The 19122-nt window shown below is 45.5% G+C and overlaps 1 protein-coding gene across 3 annotated transcripts in view; it reads right to left on the minus strand.

Moving 5' to 3' along the window:
• The window catches only part of RBM19 (RNA binding motif protein 19), a 143370-nt gene that overhangs the window by 49821 nt on the left and 74427 nt on the right, over nt 1–19122 (minus strand). For all 3 annotated transcript variants that reach the window (XR_014714219.1, XM_084648802.1, XM_084648801.1), the window contains exons 22-23: nt 10626–10731; nt 1841–1961 (exon numbers count right to left, since the gene is read on the minus strand). Coding sequence is in view for 2 of the 3 variants with exons in the window: in XM_084648802.1 (XP_084504928.1) it covers nt 1841–1961; nt 10626–10731 (227 nt within the window). In the remaining variant the exon portion in view is untranslated. The remainder of the gene's footprint in view (nt 1–1840; nt 1962–10625; nt 10732–19122) is intronic.

Consider the following 19122-nt stretch of genomic DNA (forward strand, 5'->3'; position numbering starts at 1 on the left):
GACATTAAGATCCCAAGGACTCAGGGAAAACAAAACCAGACAGAGAACAAGCGCAGAGAAATCAGTGCACCTGTTTGAGCCCAGTGTGACCTGTTGGCAGAGCTGGCTGATGGGGAGGTTGACAAAGCAGGGGGAGCAGTCTGCATTTTTATTAGATCTGCAGTCACCAGGGAAAGTCAAGATCCGTTTTTTAAATGACTCCTCGAGGTGGCACAGGGGCTCTGGAGACTATGAAAACAGAGGGGGAGGCAATTCTAAGTATATTAGGGACAAATAAATCACCTTCCTTGCAGCTCCCTTCTCCTCTAGGGTCACCTTGAGGAAACCTCTTTCCCCACCTTACATCTCCAACTCCACGTGCCGTGTCTGGAGCTATTTACGTGCACAATTCCTCCCCCTCGGTGCACTGACGCCCCCTGATGGTTCAATTTTATTGGCAGACATTTGCACATGCCAGGCCTCCCTTGTGGTATCTAGGTCACACCAGTGGCTCGCCTATTATTTCCAGTGCTCACTTGCTTTTCTGCCTTTCACCAACAGCTGACTGTCACCCCTTCACGTTCAACAGCTGGTCTATCTGGTGGGATCCAGCCACACCCCTTTCACTGGAGACTGTCTTCCTAACCTGAATGTCTGTCAAGAACCACTGCCCATGCAGTCCTCTATTCCAGGGTGGGGGAGACGTGAGGTTTGCTTCTCATCGCCATGTACATAAACTGATGCTTTCAATGCTTCCCTGGAATTACCTATCTCAACCCTTTTTTCTGGAGGAAGCTGGCGTGTGTATGATGGGGGCAGATTGCGTTGAAAGGCTGAAGGAGGAGCATTGATCTCCACTATAGTCCTGGAACCCAGGGGAGAACTTCTTACACAAATATTTGCCAATCAACGCATTGGCCCTTGTCAATGGCTGTCAATAGAAGTCTGCAGTAGGGTTATCCATGGAAATGTCGGCTTCTGGAATCTGATCCAAACAACACTGTTCAACTCTCAACTTCTTATCTGTTCCATTTTTACCTGGACTTCATTCTCCTCCTTCTGGAGGCCTGTATTTCTTGTAAATTAGCCATTCCAGGCACTAAACATGCTACCTTAACACACAGCATATGGGGATGTAGCATTTCAGTGTGCCAAAGCACATAATATCATGCTCTAATGTAGAACTCTTCATCAGTAGATCTCAACGTGCTTTACAAAGGTGGTCAGTAGCACTACCCCCATTTTACAGATGGGGAAACTGAGGCTCATCAGACCACTGGCTGGGCCAGGAATAGAACACAGTGTCTCCTAAGTTCCAGCCCAATGCTCTACTCACTAGGCCATACTGCACAGTTCCACTGCCTTATTATTCAGAGCCATGGGTATCAAAACAGCTTCCTGACCATTACCATCTCACCTCCTATTTGGGATGCCTGAATATTTGGAATTACCCACAGCACTGCCAGACTAGTGAACCCATATGGACTGCAGAAAATCATTTCATGGATTGACTGCTCCAGCGAGCGCATAAAGGGTCAACATACAGATGCATACAGGCAGGCATGAGCAAAGGAGTAGTCAGGATGTTTCATGACCCCTTTCCTTGGCACAACCTTCATTACCAGGGTATGGCTTCCCGCCAGTGCTCCTCGGTGCGGTTTACTCTAAAAGCACAGGAGACATCCTTGGTTTCCACATCCACCATGCAATACACCTTGCAGTTATGTTCTCGGGTTCCACCATCCATTTGCCAACCCATGAGAACAGACAGCTCCTGGGAAAGAACTGGTCTGACCCATGCCAGATAGGGACTCACTTATCTCAGTTGTATTCACCATCTGGTTGGATGCTACTACATTACCGTGAAAATGCTCGGCTGTTTTCCGTCTCAGGGCCTCCACTGTTTCCTCCGTGTCAGCCCACTCCAAGACCAGCCTTCTGCCGTACAAGTGTGTGCTGTGGCACAGGGCGCTGAAGGCTTTCTGAAGGTTTAAAGGGGGGTGGGGAAAAAGAAATCACATGTAAGGAAACAAACTTAATATCTGTACGGGTTAAGTAATAGACATTGCCCTCCCTCTACCTCAAAAAAACCCAAAACCAAATCTATACGGACTCCTGGAACCCCAAGGCATCCAATTGTGGGGGGAGGGGGCATTACATAAGAATGGACATCCTAGGTCAGACCAAAGGTCCATCTAGGCCAGTATCCTGTCTTCCAACAATGGCCATTGCCAGGTGCTTCAGAGGGAGTGAACAGAACAGGTAATCATCAAGTGATCCATCTCCTGTTGTCCATTCCCACCTCTTGATCCAGACAGGGTGCTGATGTTCTTAAACACCTGCATTATGGAGTCTTCCCCTTGAAATCCAGCTACTCAAGGGGTACATCTACTCTGGAATAAAAGACCTGCGGCACAGCCACAACTGGCCTGGGTCAGCTGACTCGGGTTAACCGGGCTCAGGCTGCGGGGCTAAAAATTGCAGTGTGGACATTTGGGCTCGGGCTGCAGCCTGACCTTTGCAGGGTCCTCAACCTCAGGCTCCAGGACAAGTGTGAACATCTACACAGCAATTTTACAGCCCCTCAGCCAGAGCCCCACAAGCCTGAGCCAGCTGACCGGGTCAGCCACAGGTGTTTAATTGCTGTGTACACATACCCTAGAAGACAGCTCTCTCTGGGGAAGAGCAGTCTTCTGCAGCACGGTATCTTACAAATGCATTTGGTAGGGGCGATGGGAGGAGACATAAAACCAGGTGCAGCTGAGAAACACTGGCACAGGTTGGATGTGCCATTCCGCACTGCCTCCAGGCATACGTTTAGTGCAACACAACAGCTGTACAACCTGGAGTGTGGTCTTCTGCTTAGAATGGGAGCAGTCATCTAAGTCTCTCACACCAGGAAAGGTCAGACTAGATAACCACAGTGGTCCGTTCTGGCCGTGGAATCTGACAACACCGCAGACCATGTCACTCTCCTGTACGTCACAGTGAGTGTGTGAAACACAAGCATGATTCCAGAGCTCAGCTTTATGATTAAGTAGGTCCACTGAGGCAATGCATTTTGAGAACTCCAGCTACTGGGGGTAAGAAGTTTTCCCTTCCATTAAATTCTGGTGATAGCATAAGTCACGGGAGCAAATCCAGATGCATCAGAACCCCAAAATGGAATTGCCTCCTATTTCATTGTTGTGGTTTTGTTTCTCATATAGTAAAAAGGTTCGAATGTTTCCCTATTTGCTATTGCTAAAGAACGTGAGGAAGGACATGACCTCACACTGACACTGAAGGCACAAGTGCTGGCAGTACCATTAACACAACAGACTTTCTAGATCCTCAGCTGATCAATGGGAATGCTCAGGAAACACTGGCTTTTTCCTTGGAGCTCTGCTCGGGACATTGCAGGAGTGCGCCCCGTTATGCAAACACACAGTCAGCATTTCTATAGCTCCATTCATTCCAAGGGACTGCAAAGTGCTTCAGAACAAGCCCAGACACATTTAGGAAGACTAAAATGTTCTCATAAATGTGTCAGATAAGACTGAAATAAAACATGTTTATAAGGTTTGTAAACTGACTTCTATGGGACACCTACAGTGACTTAAATGTATGTAGAGTGAGAAACTAATCAATTCACCAGGAAGTGAAATTGCAGCCATGTCTGGGGTGGAACACAAGAGCTTTTTAACAGCATACAGTAACACTACACAACTACTCAGGACAGGATTTGAACAGCATATGCAATTAAAACAGGGACAATTTAGACAGACAGTATTGTAGGTAGTTACTCAGACTGGCACTGGGTCAGGATACCAGAATTAACCTAGTCTGACTCCTGTCTCCTACAGTGACCAGTCTTAGAAACTTTAGAAGAAGTTGCAAGAATCTTCATAATGTCTCACGTTTGAACCCAAGCCCCTTTCCACCCTCTCATAAATCAGCCTGACTCGGCTCAGCAAACACTCAGGAACCAGATCTTAAGACCCTGCTGAGGGATGGGTCACAGCCTGAGTCTCACTAGGACTCAGGTCCAAGTCCTGTCATTTTGCAGTAGAGATAAAAGGTCTGCATAGTGCAGTGTGAATGTGTGAGCATGGCTGCGGGACCTGGGTCCAGCAATCGTAAATCCAGGTTTATCATGTAGCTTGGACGTTCAAGCGCAGGTATGGAAATACCGAGTCCGCAAGTCCGGGTCCCGCAGATGCGGGTTTACAATGCAGTGTAGACATACCCTTAGGGACTAACCTGCCAAACGGGGGAGGAAAGTGGGAGTATTATTTTTCTTATTGGCCCTACTCTGTTGATGGCTGGTTCCTACTTTGAAGCAGGCAATTTTATAACCAGCATATATGTTTATCCAGACATAACCATGCATGTTCTTATCCATATAAATGTCTAATCCTTTTATGTGACTCCTACAAAGCTCCTGAAGCAATGAATTCCACGGGTTAATTATCTGTTGCATAAAAAAAAATTGCCATTTCAATATATTGCCTGTTTCAGTGAATGTCTCCCGCATTTTAACATTAAAAAAAAAAGTGTGAACAGGAGCTCCTGATTTGCCTGCCCTCCCCCATTCATTATTTTATTGACCTCTCATCTCTCTCTTCTTCTTCTCCTCTGTAAACTATATGATCCTAAACTGGAAAAGGACGGATACATTAATTTTCGGTTGGGTGTATTTTCTCCTCCCAGTACTTTTGCAGCTACAGCTGTTTTTATTTGCCACCGCTGTTGTTTTAAAGGCCTATTTTCACATGGAATGTTAGCCAATTAGCAGAGCAATGTGTTGGCTTAAACAAATAGTCGAGGGGTAGGAGGAGGCCTCGGGAGCAGAGAATTGTGATGGCTGTTTACTTTGGCACAAAGAACAATTCCACCCCTGGCAAACAACTGCAGCTCTAATCACTAGGCCTCATTTGTTAATTTATACTTTTTAATTTCTCACTTCCCACAACCCGAAGAAGAGAAAGGCTGTATTGAGAACAGTCAGGAATGAGCACGTATTGCCAGGGCAGCCATATTTTGCCCTACTGGGGGGTCCAGCTGGTAACCTGCCAGGCAACTGGGCACCTCATCTATATCAAATGAAGCTGCTGCAGCCACCTGTATTGTTAACGCAGGGTGCTGCCCGTGGAGACCACAGGTCCCAGCATGCTGGGATGTTCCATCCAGTCTGCTTGAATATGTTAACCCAATTAGTGTTCTTTATTTCTGTGCTCAAATATATTGACTTAATTTGTATTGCCAGTTTACAGGTTTGTTAATAAATCTGAGCATTATTGATCCTTTGGAAAAAAAACAAAAAACATTGCATGCTGGGAACTATAGTGTCTGTGGGACCACCTTCAAGATGACCTCCAAAAGAAGGTGCAGGGGAAAGGAAGATATGTTTGTGCCATTTTTTTATTTCTTTAGGAGATATGAAGAAGGCCTACAAGGATTTTTTTCTTCTTTATTTTTAATCCTCCCCCTTCCTTTTTTTTAAACATTAGAAATTCAGGTCATGTCTGCATTGGAAGAATCTATGGACAACCAGTGAACAAGAAAGATATTGCGAAGTCACCAGAGAAACTATACGTGTTATAGACGGACAGTGATTTTTTTCTATTCAAACTGTTTACATCTCAAGGACTGAGAAGGCTCCTCCCAAGCCCTCACCTCTGGAATTTCTCCAAAAGAAAACAGGCAAGATGAGACTTGACATTCATGTTATCATTAATATAATATAATGAGAAAAAAATTCTGATGTTCTTTATACATCATAAAGGAAATGAGCAGAAACCTAACTCTCTCTCTCTCCCCGTTTCAGGTCACCTTTTAAGAGGAGGTTGGGTGAATTCAATCCTCAGGATCACACTTTATCCCCATCCGACCTACTGGCTGATAACCAGAGCTGTAGCCAGCTGTTCATCCAAGACTGACACTCATTGGAAGAGACTTCTAACCCTCCACTTACGAGTATCTCTTTACATCGATGTAAAGGAGGGTGGTGAAACACTGGAATGTGTTACCTAGGGACGTGGTGGAATCTCCTTCCTTTGACCTTTTTAAGGTCAGGCTTGACAAAGCCCTGGCTGGGATGATTTAGTTGAGGACTGGTCCTGCTTTGAGCAGGGGGTTGGACTAGATGACCTCCTGAGGTCCCTTCCAACCCTGATATTCTATGATTCTATGATTTAAAAGCTCTAGGTGCCCTTGATTGTTGAAAAATGCAAATCAAAAAGGAACTCCACCACAACCAAGCAGCAGCAACCTCTGCTAGTACAACCCAAGCTAGGTAAATGAAAATACAAAGCATCCTTCCCCCTCCAACTCTCCACCACCCTTACGATTCTCCCTGGCTTTCAAAATGCCTCAGGGCTTGAATGAAAACTACAGGCCTAGTGTTTAAGGAAAAAAGGACATGCTCATGTTTAAAACCTTGCTTCTGAACCCTTGTGGATCTGATTTTACATTGTTTGGTTTAGCTTAATGTAACAGCTCGCTATGGCAGGAATTCTTTGCTAGCTAAGTGCCACTTACAGAGTCCTAAAATTACAATATGGCTTTGGGAGAGTCAGCCAGCTGAGTTAGAGTTGGCTGCTCCATGTGCTGTGAATAGACTAAATCAGCCTAATGCAGTTTTCATTTGCAAATTTAAACAAACTGCACCCCAAAATGCTTTGTAAAGTTCAGTAATAAATTAAATGTTGCTTATTTGTAATCCACTTCCAGGGTGCTGATTAAAAGGCATCTAGAGCCCATGCAGATGTGAACCAACAGCATACAAAACATTTCCAAAAAAGCCTAAAGAAAACCAGCTAGCTAAATCCAGAACATAGCCAGGAAGCATCACACACATGCCCAAAATGTGTTTTCTGATGAGCTATTGAACTGTGGTGCTGCTGGAAGTACTGGTAGCCAGGTCCTGGAAAGGGTTAGAGAGGAGGTAGGTGTTGGGTAAGCCAAAATGAACAGGGAAAGATAGAGAGAGGAAAAGGTGGCCAAGAAGGTGGGGTGGAACAAGCTGATGGAAGGTGTTTTGAAAGCCAGAAGGGCAATTCTGCGATGGATTCCAAAGCCAAGGGGCAGCTAGTCAAGCTGTTTGGGGACTGGGCTGTGCAGATGGAAGAGACAGTCTGCTTGTAATGGTGTCTGATGGCCTGGGGATTTGGAAAGTCATAGATCAAGAGACTGGACCGCTCAGTTAATCTCCCTTGGGTGCTATTCCTCACCATCTCTAAACACTGTTTTAATTTTGGGGACACTGCTTCTTTGCCTCTTCATTCCCCATTGCCCTATTAAACACTCAAGCGTAAGAGCCTTAGGGCCAGAATCATTAGAGGGACAAAGGGTTGATAACATTAGACTGCTGATAAATTTTCTTTCCTTCCTAAAAAGGAAACAGTCCCAGTTAAGGACATTCCCTACAATGCCAGCTGAGCTCAAGTTTGTTTTGAAGGGTTGAACATCTTTCCTGAATGGGCAATTTCTATTTGGAGACCAGATGTATTTTTATATCAGCAGGGGGGAAGGAAAGCAGAAACTCTGCCTGCAGTATTAGCTAAAAACAACCCAACTCTCTGCAGTGAGTACTCCAGGAAACATACAAATAAGCCAGTGCTGCTTTAATCAGAATCAATGTGCTTAGCAACACTGATCTGTGCAAAACAAATTCCTCCATGCAGCCACAAAACTAGATACCTTTAAACTTGACATCCATCTTTCAGAAGAGATGTAAACCAATGACCTGGCCTGCGGTTGTTAAAAATCCCAGGGTGCTTTTTAACCAGAGTTAGGATGTTAAAAACGGCTGCCCTGGCTACATTCCAATTCTGATCATTCCTCACTTTCAGTTATTAGAGGTGATAGCCTTCAGTTCCTGTTCTAACGTGTCTAGGGCTGCTGTGTTCTGCCATACACCAGAGGTGGTTGCATTTCAATAGTGGATTGTTAATCTTACTATAGGAGCATCTTGAGGTGATCATGGCCCCATTGGACCAGGAGCCGTATTAACAAAGTGAGAGACAGTCCCTGCTTTGAAGACTTTACAATTTAAAAGTCAGATGGGAGGTTCAGCTTCAGTAACTCAATTAGAATAGCACCTTACAACAAGAGCTGGCTATCACAGGCTACTTGTGGAATAACAAACATCCTACTCATCATGAGCAAGGGGATCAGAATCTGGTTCTAAAAGACCCATTTGAAACACAATGGATTCTGAGAGAGAGTTAGGTGCCCAGTTCCTTTAGGCTGTTATGAAAATTCCAGTTCACTCACTCAGAGTCATTGTAATTGCCTTGCGAAACAGGTGGACAAGGCAGTTCACAGGAACTAAGAGCACTTTTATCACACAACAAACATTTTAAGTTTGCAATAGGTTCTTCTTTCACAGTCCGCAACAGTTCAGCTCAGAGGTCTCTCAGCCTGCCTCCCCCCTCTCTCGTTCACATAGCATTGAACCAGGAGCCAGTTATGCAAGGGTTTACAAAATTCAGAATCCTACTCATCGATACATGGTTCATTCTTTTCTTGACGGCCAACAGAATGAACCTGCTGTGCACTTTCTTAACACAATTAAATCCCCCAAAGAAACAGAAAACAAAGCTACTTTCCTCAAAAGGAAGAAAAGCACAAAGCTCTCTCTCGATGCAGGGCAATGCCCCAGCACAACAGGATCTGTGCCCTCGAGAGTTACTGCTAGGTCGGTGTCTAGGGACGAAATGAAATCACACACTGGACTACAGATCTGAGGGATGTTGCCCAGGTGAAACCTGTAACAGGGAAGTCTGCCCCTTTAGGGGCAGGGGGTCTGGGGACAGCCAGCCCTGTTTTGAGCCAGGGCCTCTTTAAGAGCAGATGCTCGGGCCTGGGAGAGGAAGTAGGGTGGTTCTGGTGGCAGGCCGTGGAAAAGAGGGACTCCCAAGCGGACAGTCTGTGGGAAGACTGGGGATGAACTGCCAGGGACAGGGAGTTGGATTTACATTGAACTGTTTTCATGTTAAGTATCATAGGGGTAGCCGTGTTAGTCTGGATCTGTAAAAGCGGCAAGGAGTCTGGTGGCACCTTATAGACTAACAAACGTATTGGAGCATACGCTTTCGTGGGTGAATACCCGCTTCGTCAGATGCGTGTAGTGAAAATTTCCAGAGGCAGGTATAAATATGCAAGCAACAATCAGGGTACGGATAACAAGGTTAGTTCAATCAGGAAGGATGAGGCCCTCTTCTAGCAGTTGAGGTGTGAACACCAAGGGAGGAGAAACTGCTTTTGTAGTTGACGAGTCATTCACAGTCTTTGTTTAATCCTAAAACGATGGTGTCAAATTTGCAAATGAACTGAAGCTCAGCAGTTTCTCTTTGAAGTCTGGTCCTGAAGTTTTTTTGCTGCAGGATGGCTACCTTTAAATCTGCTATTATGTGTCCAGGGAGGTTGAAGTGTTCTCCTACAGGTTTTTGAATATTGCCATTCCTAATATCTCATTTGTGTCCATGTTTTCATGGTGGGGCTTACTAAAGATTGTAGTGCAGCCAGTAAATGGTGCCAGGGCGAAAGGGCCTGAACAGACTCTGGGGGTGGCATTTACTCTTTCCTGGGCCATGGAGACAAGCTGACAGCTTAGGAAGCCTCTCTGATGCATCTGTCCCCCTTACAGGCACAGGTGGCAGGAAGAGGAGCAGCATAGCATGAAAAGCCAAAACCTTCATTTTGAGGCTTGCTGCTTTTTTTTCCTGCCACGAGTCCCAGCCCCTCTGCCTCAGGGTATGGGATACAGCAACTCATTCGAGACAAGGTATAAACACATACAACAGCCAGTAGAGGGTGCTGAGGTGGACAGGCTCAGCACATCAATCTCCAGCCCCAATCAGGACCCCTTTGATTGGAGCCAGGCTGACATCTGCCATCTACCTGACAATTGGGATCCAGGAACTCCTTGGATTATTCTTATATGTATAAGAATAGTATCTGCTGAGATTGGGGCTCCATTGTGCTAGCCACTGTACATACACATAGCGGGAAACAATCCCTGACCTAAAGAACTTAAATTAAATAGACCAGACAGACAAAGGGTAGGACTAGGGAAGTATCTTTAGACCCATTTTACGAATGGGAAACGGAGGCTCAAAGATGGGAATAACTTGTCCAGCCAGAGTCAACCAGTGACAAAACCAGGACTTGGCCGAGGAATCTTCCTAACTTCCAAACCTGTGTTCGTTCCTCCTGTGATGCTATTCAACGGTGAGCCACACAATACCATTTGGTGGACTTTTACATGACAGCAGAGCTGTCATGACAGCTTCTCTGGCCAGTCAAAAACTCTACTAGATTCATAGATTCCAAGGCCAAAAGGAATTGAGATCATCCAATCGGATCCCCCTGTATCTGAAGGCCTCAGATGGTAACTCCATAGTTTAGGCCTTGCCTACATTGGGAATTAGCAAACATTCCAACCATTGCTGGCCAAGCACCGAGGAAGATGCACCACTGCAAAATCCAAGTGCAGACAAGGAAAGCCACAATAAAGTAAGCTACTGATTGCTGAAATCTGGCCTGAATCCTACCCTAGACAAGGCCATTGTTCTTTAAGTGAAAGGCCAGAAAGCAGACATAATTTGAGGGCTGGAAGGAGGAGGGATAGGGAGAGAGGACTGTGCCACTAAGCTCACCTTGGCATCCTGTTTGGTGAGGAAATCCACAAATCCAAAGCCACGGTGAGATCCTGTCCCGGCCATTTTCTTTGGCAGGCGGACGGTCTTCAGCTCTCCAAAGGTGCTGTGAATAAGAGACAGGGAAACAATACTTAGATAAAAACCCACCTCATTTATGAGCCAAGGCAGTGCCATTACAGAGATGTCCCCTTTCATGTAAGCCTTGCAGGCATTACAGCTACAAAATGATCACTGCAGGCAAATGCTGTACCATTTCTCTAGGCCACATTTAGTGACAGATCTTGGCTACTAAAGGTCTTCCAATTGGATACTCCCCAACACAGCAGAAGACATCTTTGCAGTATTTGGCATGTTTCTTCTCTCCTGGGAAGAAAGTGAGGATTTGTGCTGTACCGCCGTACACAGTGTTGAACACACAAGTACATCTCCTCCTCGTTAACAGTTTAATATTAGGCAGCAGCACACTCGGCCTCAATTTATGGTGAACTCCCCATTCCTTTCAGGTGGTATTTAAAATCAGCCGCTGTACACAGGGCACTGATGTGAACCAGGAAAGGACAGGAGCCCATGGGGATAGAAAGCCATGCCAGGCAGGCTCACAGTGCTAGCATGGTCTTTCCAGGAACAGCTCCCCTATCTCCCACAGGTTCCACTCCTCACTCCCTGCGGACGTGAGTATCCTCTGAGCAGCGTCATAACTTGTAAAGCATTAAAGAATCAGGCAGCTGACTCTAGTTACCTCCCAATCCTGTCCGATGGGCTTCTCTTTTCAAGCTATTCTCTTACTTCAGACCCCTTGATGGGCTGGGTTAGAGGGAAACGTAGCTTGTGAGAGCTGAAGGCTGATTCTGAATACTTTACCTTCTCCCCACCCCTCCCCGGAGAGAGAGAGACACTGCCATTTTAGAAATTCCACAAGAGGCCACCTTTCTCTGCAGCTGAGCTCTAGCTCCCTTTCTTTTCTTTTTAATGTCCAGTTATCATACACATATGCACAAACTGCAGACAATAAATATTTAATGTGGACTGGGTCTGAATAGATTTGTTATTTTATTTGAAAATCTACACACACACAAAGAGGTTCGAAATACAACAATGCCAAAGAGCGACCGGGACTAAACACAGTAAAGGCCGTAAATGCTCTCGTGAAATGATATAAGCTAAATCCAGAGAGTTAACCCGCTGCACTGGCAGCATGACCAGGCATTCATCTATCCAATTTCCTCAGGCAGTGCGGTGTGTAAATGTAGCATTATGAATCCTCAAAATGAATCTGCACGTCTGCTCCTCGTAGCTCTCCCCCCCACCCCCCGCAACCCCCCCTTTGAGATGGTGCTAAGGAAACAAACAAACAGAATAAAACAGAAGAGACGCAACAGCCTTGGAGAGCAGGAGTGCTCAAGTCTAAATGCGGCAGAAACATTACATTGTTTTTGGTGATGAACCAGTCTCCCACAAGGTGGCTGGTGGGGAATTGAGACTACAAGAACTCCATGTACTTCTCCATTATTATTTGTATTAGAGTGGTGGCTGGGTGAGCCAAACAAGATTGGGGCCCTGCTGGTCTATGCACACCTAGTAAGAGATAGCCCCTGCCCCAAAGAGATTACAGTCTGAAGGGACAAGACAAAGGGTGGGAGGGGAAAAAGAAGCAGACAGACAGAGGGGAAGTGACATGCCTAAGCCACACCAGGTCAGTGATCACATTAAAATGCAGGTCTTCTGGCTCCCAGACCAGTGCCCAAATGACTAGACAACATCAGGTCACGCTTCCAACAGGGGAATGTTGCAGGGCGGATACAAATCAATGATTTAAAAAAAAAAATTAAAAGAATCGGATTTTTTTATTTAAATCAGATTTTTTTTGATAAAATGCTTTTTGAGGAAGAAACTTATCAAAAGACAGTTTTAACTGAGATACATTATAGCTCAAAGATATCTCATCATGGAATAGGGATATAAATTCTAATTCTATAGTGTGAGACAATATATTCATGTAATGTTTAAGAAAAGTTTCGTAAACGAGTTCTAATACTTCATGGATTAGGGACCCAATCTTATGGGGTTCCACAGGCTTCTGTACAGGTTATTTAGGTTAATCTTTCTATCTACCCAATGGGACTCAGTGCTCAGCCTAGAAGACACCATCAGAGATGCTTAGTTTTGCAGCTCTCAAACTGTGGATTTGAATTTCTGTCTCCAGCGGTAACATGCTTGTTAACAGCAAAAATGTTTTTAAAATAAATAAATAAATATATAGAGGTAAGAAATAACAGACCTCAACTCTACTGTCCCTCTGCAAATTTGTGTACACAGAGTCAATCCCTTACCTCTCTTTAAAGTAAAAAGTTTCAAAAAATTCAATGAATAGAAGATTGTTGGGGGCTGAATAGATCTGGACAAGGAGAAGAAGTCTGGAGATAAATGTGAGAAGCGAGGGACATATGTTTTTTGTTAAAATATTTATGTTTGCTGCTGAAGAAAAAAATCCAGAATACTTAATGTTGTTTTAGTTAAATAAAACAATTTAAATGCCTGTCTGGTGATGTTCTCCTCCTAATACAGCCTGGCAAGAAAATCCTCCAAATATTAATGATTAACCTGTTGAATTGGATATAGTTCACCTCCCAATTTACCTTTGGTAAATGAAATAACCGAACAATCATTCATTTTCTGATATAGCTGTAAAACTAACCTGAAAAGTTTTCAAAATAAATCACTTAAAAATGCATAGTGTGTACCTTCTAAAAATGAAACATACGTCTCTCTCTGAGTTGCGAAGAATATGTATTAAGGTGATAACAACCAACAAGAATGCACTTTTATGTAGAAAACCATGATTAAATCGAGTCTTCCTAACTAGTGATTTAAATCAAATCCACCCTGGAATGTTGATTCTTTTGCGGCACTACCTGGTGGCGAGTGCATGAAGAAGGGCCTTTGACAGGGGACATGCACACAAAAGAATATGAATTATACCTTGACCTTATATGATATGCCTCCCACAGGAAGAAATCTCTCAAAGCTACATACAACCATGATGTGAAATCCCACTACCCTGATGTGAGATAGGTGGGCATCACCCCGTTTTAACAAAGGGCAAACTGAGGCACAAAGGCCCAGATTTTTAAATGTATTTCGGTACACTACCATTGATTTTCAATGAGAGTAAGACTCCTAAGTCAGGTGTTAGAATGATGATCAGAAGAACACTTACATATCTGTGAAAATTGGGTCAAAAAGCTTAAGTGACTTGACCCAGGTCACAGACGCAGGCTGTGACAGAGTTGGGAAAAGTACCCTGTTCTTCCGCCTCCCAGGCCTGTGCCTTGCCCATCAGAAGCCCAGGTAAGAGGTCAGTGAGGGAAACATGCTGAACTCTGCCCATAGCTCTCGTGCGTTATAACCACCACATTATTATAATAATTAGTACTAACCCCTGGGGATTGTTTGTTTGGGGAGATGACCTGAAAAAACATTGACATTCAGACTCACCCGAAGAGCAGGAAATCAACAAGAGCGTAAGGTGGGCATACCCACAACCTGGGCGGCGGGACAGATTTAACACACCTGTAGGGACTCCACAAGAGCAAGCAACACCATCATGGGAGCGGAGCATGTTTGAGTCCCTTGGGCCTAGGGGAGAGGGTTGGATGGGATAGACACCAGCTCCACCAGACTTGAGCTACTTACTTGACAGTGGTATCCATGGAGCAGCCGCTGAGGGGCTCAGAAGGGAACGCCCAGAGACCGTGGCCTGGGCAGAAGGGGATACACTAGGACTCCCAACAGAAGCACAGATGACCCCGCTAGGGATAGGCAGAAAAGCCACCCCACTGTGTTGATAATTAGAAACCATAACACAGCAATTACCATACGAGCAGCTGTGAATGAAGTGGAGAGATTGGGCCTTTAATGTTCCCCTTGCCACCTCGGTGGAGAAACTCACACCTCACGTAACCAATTATTCCTTCATCTAGCTATTTTTTAAAGGGAGGGGGGGAAGGGTACAATTACCCTCTCCTGAATGGGATATCCCTTATCCGGGGAAGACAGTTTATGCTTTGAACAAAGGGAGGCGTTCTCACATTTCTAATTTGTTTTAAGGGGTGTCCTATGCATGCATACGTACAAAGAGGGAGGTGTGCTTTATGGCAGCTCAGATCAATGACATCTCCCTCCCTTCCCTATAACCAACTTTGATGCACACAAATCCCACTTGCCCATAGGTGTAAGTGTGACAATGGGAGGGGTGGGGATGGTTCCCTGATCTGTGTGTCGCAAATTGGACTCATCAGAGAGGGTTGCCGAGGAACCTGGCTGTCGGAGCTAACAACACAAAGCGACGCACTGTGCGGCCCACACCCTCTCCACGTATGAAGGGAAAAACCGTGAGACTCAGAAGTGGCAACTGACCCTTTATTCATGGGACACCCATGACCAGGACCAGAGCTCAAACTCTCTGAAGTAACTAGTAACTGAGGTGAGATGTTGGGAAGGGAATTTGAAATCCCTCATTTGTACTGTGCTACTTACTGCCAATGGAGGAGAGTTTAAAAAAAAAAAAGCAGTGATTATGGTATTAAAATTCAGTGAGAGCCAAGGCAGAAGGATCCTCACATACTGAACACCAACATTCCTTCCCTAGTGTGTCTGCCAGGGTTCATACACTGCCTCAGAGTGCGACAGGACTCACAGGGCCATGGGTGCATCACCCTCTCACTCCGTAAAAGATGAGGTGGTGACTTTGCTTCATACCAATCAACATTCATGCAAAGACAACAGCATGTTGGCACTACTGGGGTGAATCATCTATATGGATTCAGGAAAAGAGGGTCACATACTTCTCCTCAATTGTGCACAAGCCCCGATCTGCACCTCTACAACCCACAAATTGCAGGAACTCAATAGAGAGGCGAGACCTGGAGGATTCACCGAGGCAAGCCAAAAGTCACAGGTGGCAAATGAGCAGACTTCCTGTGCAAGACCTCAGCCAGTGGGGCACATCAGTGCTCCCACTGAAACATACAGAGCAGCACAAGGGTTTGCAGATTGTCTGCATGGAGTTCCTGGAAGTCAGTAACATTCCCACCACACTGCTAACTCTTCCAGCAATTGAGTGGATTTCCTCTTAACCAGCTGGGCGAACAGAGAGAGAAGCAGACGGAAGCTGCTAGACTCGTCTTCAGCTGGGAGCAGGCGAGTTGGAAGAACGAGCCCATGGCCTGCTGACCGTGAGGATGGTATGTTACTATCAAATGGACTGAGATCCTTGGTTTAGTTTGGTGGATAACAAAAAAGCCTATTTGGCACCTCTCAGCACAGGAAGGTCCCAGATATCTGGTGTTGGCACTTGTGCTCCTTTAATGGTGAATATGAAGGAGAATACAAATGAACATGGCCACACATGCGCCTCCTCAACACACACATTCCCCTGTGCTGCCTGCTGCCGTTGCCAATAAGCACCATCCTCCCTGTCACTGAGGCCTGTAACCTAGGGACCATCACTGACCCCTCCCCTTTCTTTTGCCTTACACAACCAGGCCATGTCTAAATCCTTCCTCCATAACATCTCAAGGTCCATCACCATCTTGCTGTGCACGCCCACAAAAGTCCTTTCCAGGCCCTCATCTCAATTACTGTACCCTCCTCCTCGCCGACACCCCTTGCCCCTCCCTCTCCCCCCTACCCCCATTCATACTCTTCACTCCGGCTCCATCACTCCATACCTGGATACCTCCACTGTGCCCTCGCTTTCCACCATGTTTAGTTCAAGCTTTTTGTCCTCACCATCAAACCCCTTTATAGTCCTCCTGCATTTATTTACCTGTTCTTTTCTATTATTGTGTTGCCCCTGTGACCTGCAGTCACTGCTGAACCAACCTCAGCCTCGATGACCTGTCTGTCCATGTTTCCCACAACTATCTCTGTGCTTTCTTCCACAGCAGCCCCATGGCCCCTACCCTTTCCTCTTTCAAATTTCCTTCAAGACCTACCTCTGCTGTGATGCCTACAAGAAAATCAGCCAAGAAATGCTGGTTCAGCAAAGCATGTTCTAACCCCAACTGCTCTGCATCTTTGCTGTGTCCTTTCATCCCATTCTCCACCTGAATAATATCTATTTCGACTGTAAGTTCTTCAGGGCAGGGAGCTTTTCTTCCTCTTTGCAAAGTATCTAGCATGCCTTTGGCACTACATAAATAACAGCGATTGTACTAGATGCTTCCATAATTTAGCCCTTTCACATTATACACTTCTGAAATGGTGTCATTATTCTTAGACCCTAGACACTGAGCAAAGATCAATCAGAATTAGTGCGATAAGCTGTTAGTCACTATCTAATGAAAGGAAACTCAGCTGAAAGACTCCAAAAAGGAAAGGGAGAGCATAATTTCACCACTGATCTATACAAATGGTTGCACAAGAGACTACATACAGTGCATCCCAAAAACAAGATGGTTAAAATAATGGTTGCAAGGAAGCACCCCGAGACCCCCCACCCCACCCAAATATAGATGCTAGAAAGCTCATCTCCCATTCCAAGTGAATCCAGTGCCGATTACATTGCAAAGTCTAGTCAAGAAAAGATTTAACGGTTTGCCAGTAACACGGGGCGTTCTGGGCAATGAATGCAAAGTTCCCAAGGAGGCACAAGCACTGTGTAGCTTCTCCCTTCACTGACCTGCAAAATGCTGTCTACAGCATCAGGCCTAAATTCTGCATCATCTGAGCAAAATTTAGTCTTCACTTGGCAATGATTTTCTTTCTTTCTTTTCTTTTTCTTTTTTTTTTTTTTTAATAAATCACCCCCAAATAGCAATTTGCCAACAAACTATTCCTCGCCAGTCTCTGCTCCTGCACCGATTTACTGATTACAGAGGAATAATGGCCTCTTTTCTTTTTCCTCCTCCTTTTGGAACGAAGGACCCTGCCAAATAGTTTTGCCCCTGGGCTGAGTCGTGGTCAGTTCCACCCCCTACATGAGAGAGTTAATGAAATACACAGCAGAATGTTCCTCCCCCTCAGGTCTTCAGCTGACTCCAGTACAGCTAATCCCATTACAAGAAAATAACGTGGATAATTCAAGCTAATGAAATCGTTACAAGAATGTGGACAGCCAGAGGTGGACATTCAGAACCAATTTAACAGTCTTTGGTGTTGTTATCCCCAGCACAGGAAATATCTGAAAGGAGGAGGAAGAAAAAAGCCCTCCTCTCTTGTTAGCTTAAATCCTGTTCGAGAGTTCAGGAATTAATCTGCCACATATCTTCCCTATTACTATTATCATCATCATCATCATCGTCTCCTTGGTAACCTCAGAAAATTAATGAATGAATGCAGGGGAAGGAGGGCAGGAATGGAGTAAAGCCTGCTGACATGCTGAAACAAGTCTGCCGCTCTTATGGCCAGTAGCCCTGGCTGAGCAATAAGGCAGGAGAAGGTTGTTGGAGGGACTTTCCAGCAGAAGAGGCATGGGTCTGCACAGCTAAAGCAATCTTAAGAAGGGGCTACTCCCACAATAACCTCCCCAGGGGCGAATTTGAACACAAAGTTAATGTAATAGCTTCTCACCAGCTGACTTTGCCTACACTAGGCAATCCTGTTGGACAGGACACTGAATACTGACCACCACCTTTCACCCCCCAAACCAGTGTTACAAGCAGGTGTCCTCTTAGCATGGATGAGGAAGAGAACCCAGATGAGTGTGCTTCCCATGCATTATTAGATAGCACTTTTGTCTTCAAACTTGTTCGGCTTTTTGCTCACCCTACACCACAAGGCTTGTTTGGAGGCTTCTCCAACTAGTGCTGTGGAAAGGATTGTGTCAGGAGGCCAGAAACTGGGGGCATGCCTTGTGGAAGAGGGAAACTCATCTACCTCATTCCAGGGGGATGAGGTAGATGAGGCTTTCTTCCGGCAGCTCACAGAAGCTACTAGATCGCATGCCCTGATTCTCATGGGTGACTTTAATTTTCCTGATATCTGCTGGGAGAGCAATACAGCGGTGCATAGACAATCCAGGAAGTTTTTGGAAAGCGTGGGGGACAATTTCCTGGCGCAAGTGCTAGAGGAGCCAACTAAGGGGGGCGCTTTTCTTGACCTGCTGCTCACAAACCGAGTAGAATTAGTGGGGGAAGCAAAAGTGGATGGGAATCTGGGAGGCAGCGACCATGAGTTGGTTGAGTTCAGGATCCTGACGCAGGGAAGAAAGGTAAGCAGCAGGATACGGACCCTGGACTTCAGGAAAGCAGACTTCGACTCCCTCAGGGAACGGATGGCCAGGATCCCCTGGGGGACGAACTTGAAGGGGAAAGGAGTCCAGAAGAGCTGGCTGTATTTCAAGGAATCCCTGTTGAGGTTACAGGGACAAACCATCCCAATGAGTCGAAAGAATAGTAAATATGGCAGGCGACCAGCTTGGCTTAATGGTGAAATCCTAGCGGATCTTAAACACAAAAAAGAAGCTTACAAGAAGTGGAAGGTTGGACATATG

Source organism: Lepidochelys olivacea (genome assembly GCF_965140295.1).
Source record: "Lepidochelys olivacea isolate rLepOli2 genome assembly, chromosome: 15".
Classification (NCBI taxonomy): domain Eukaryota; kingdom Metazoa; phylum Chordata; order Testudines; family Cheloniidae; genus Lepidochelys; species Lepidochelys olivacea.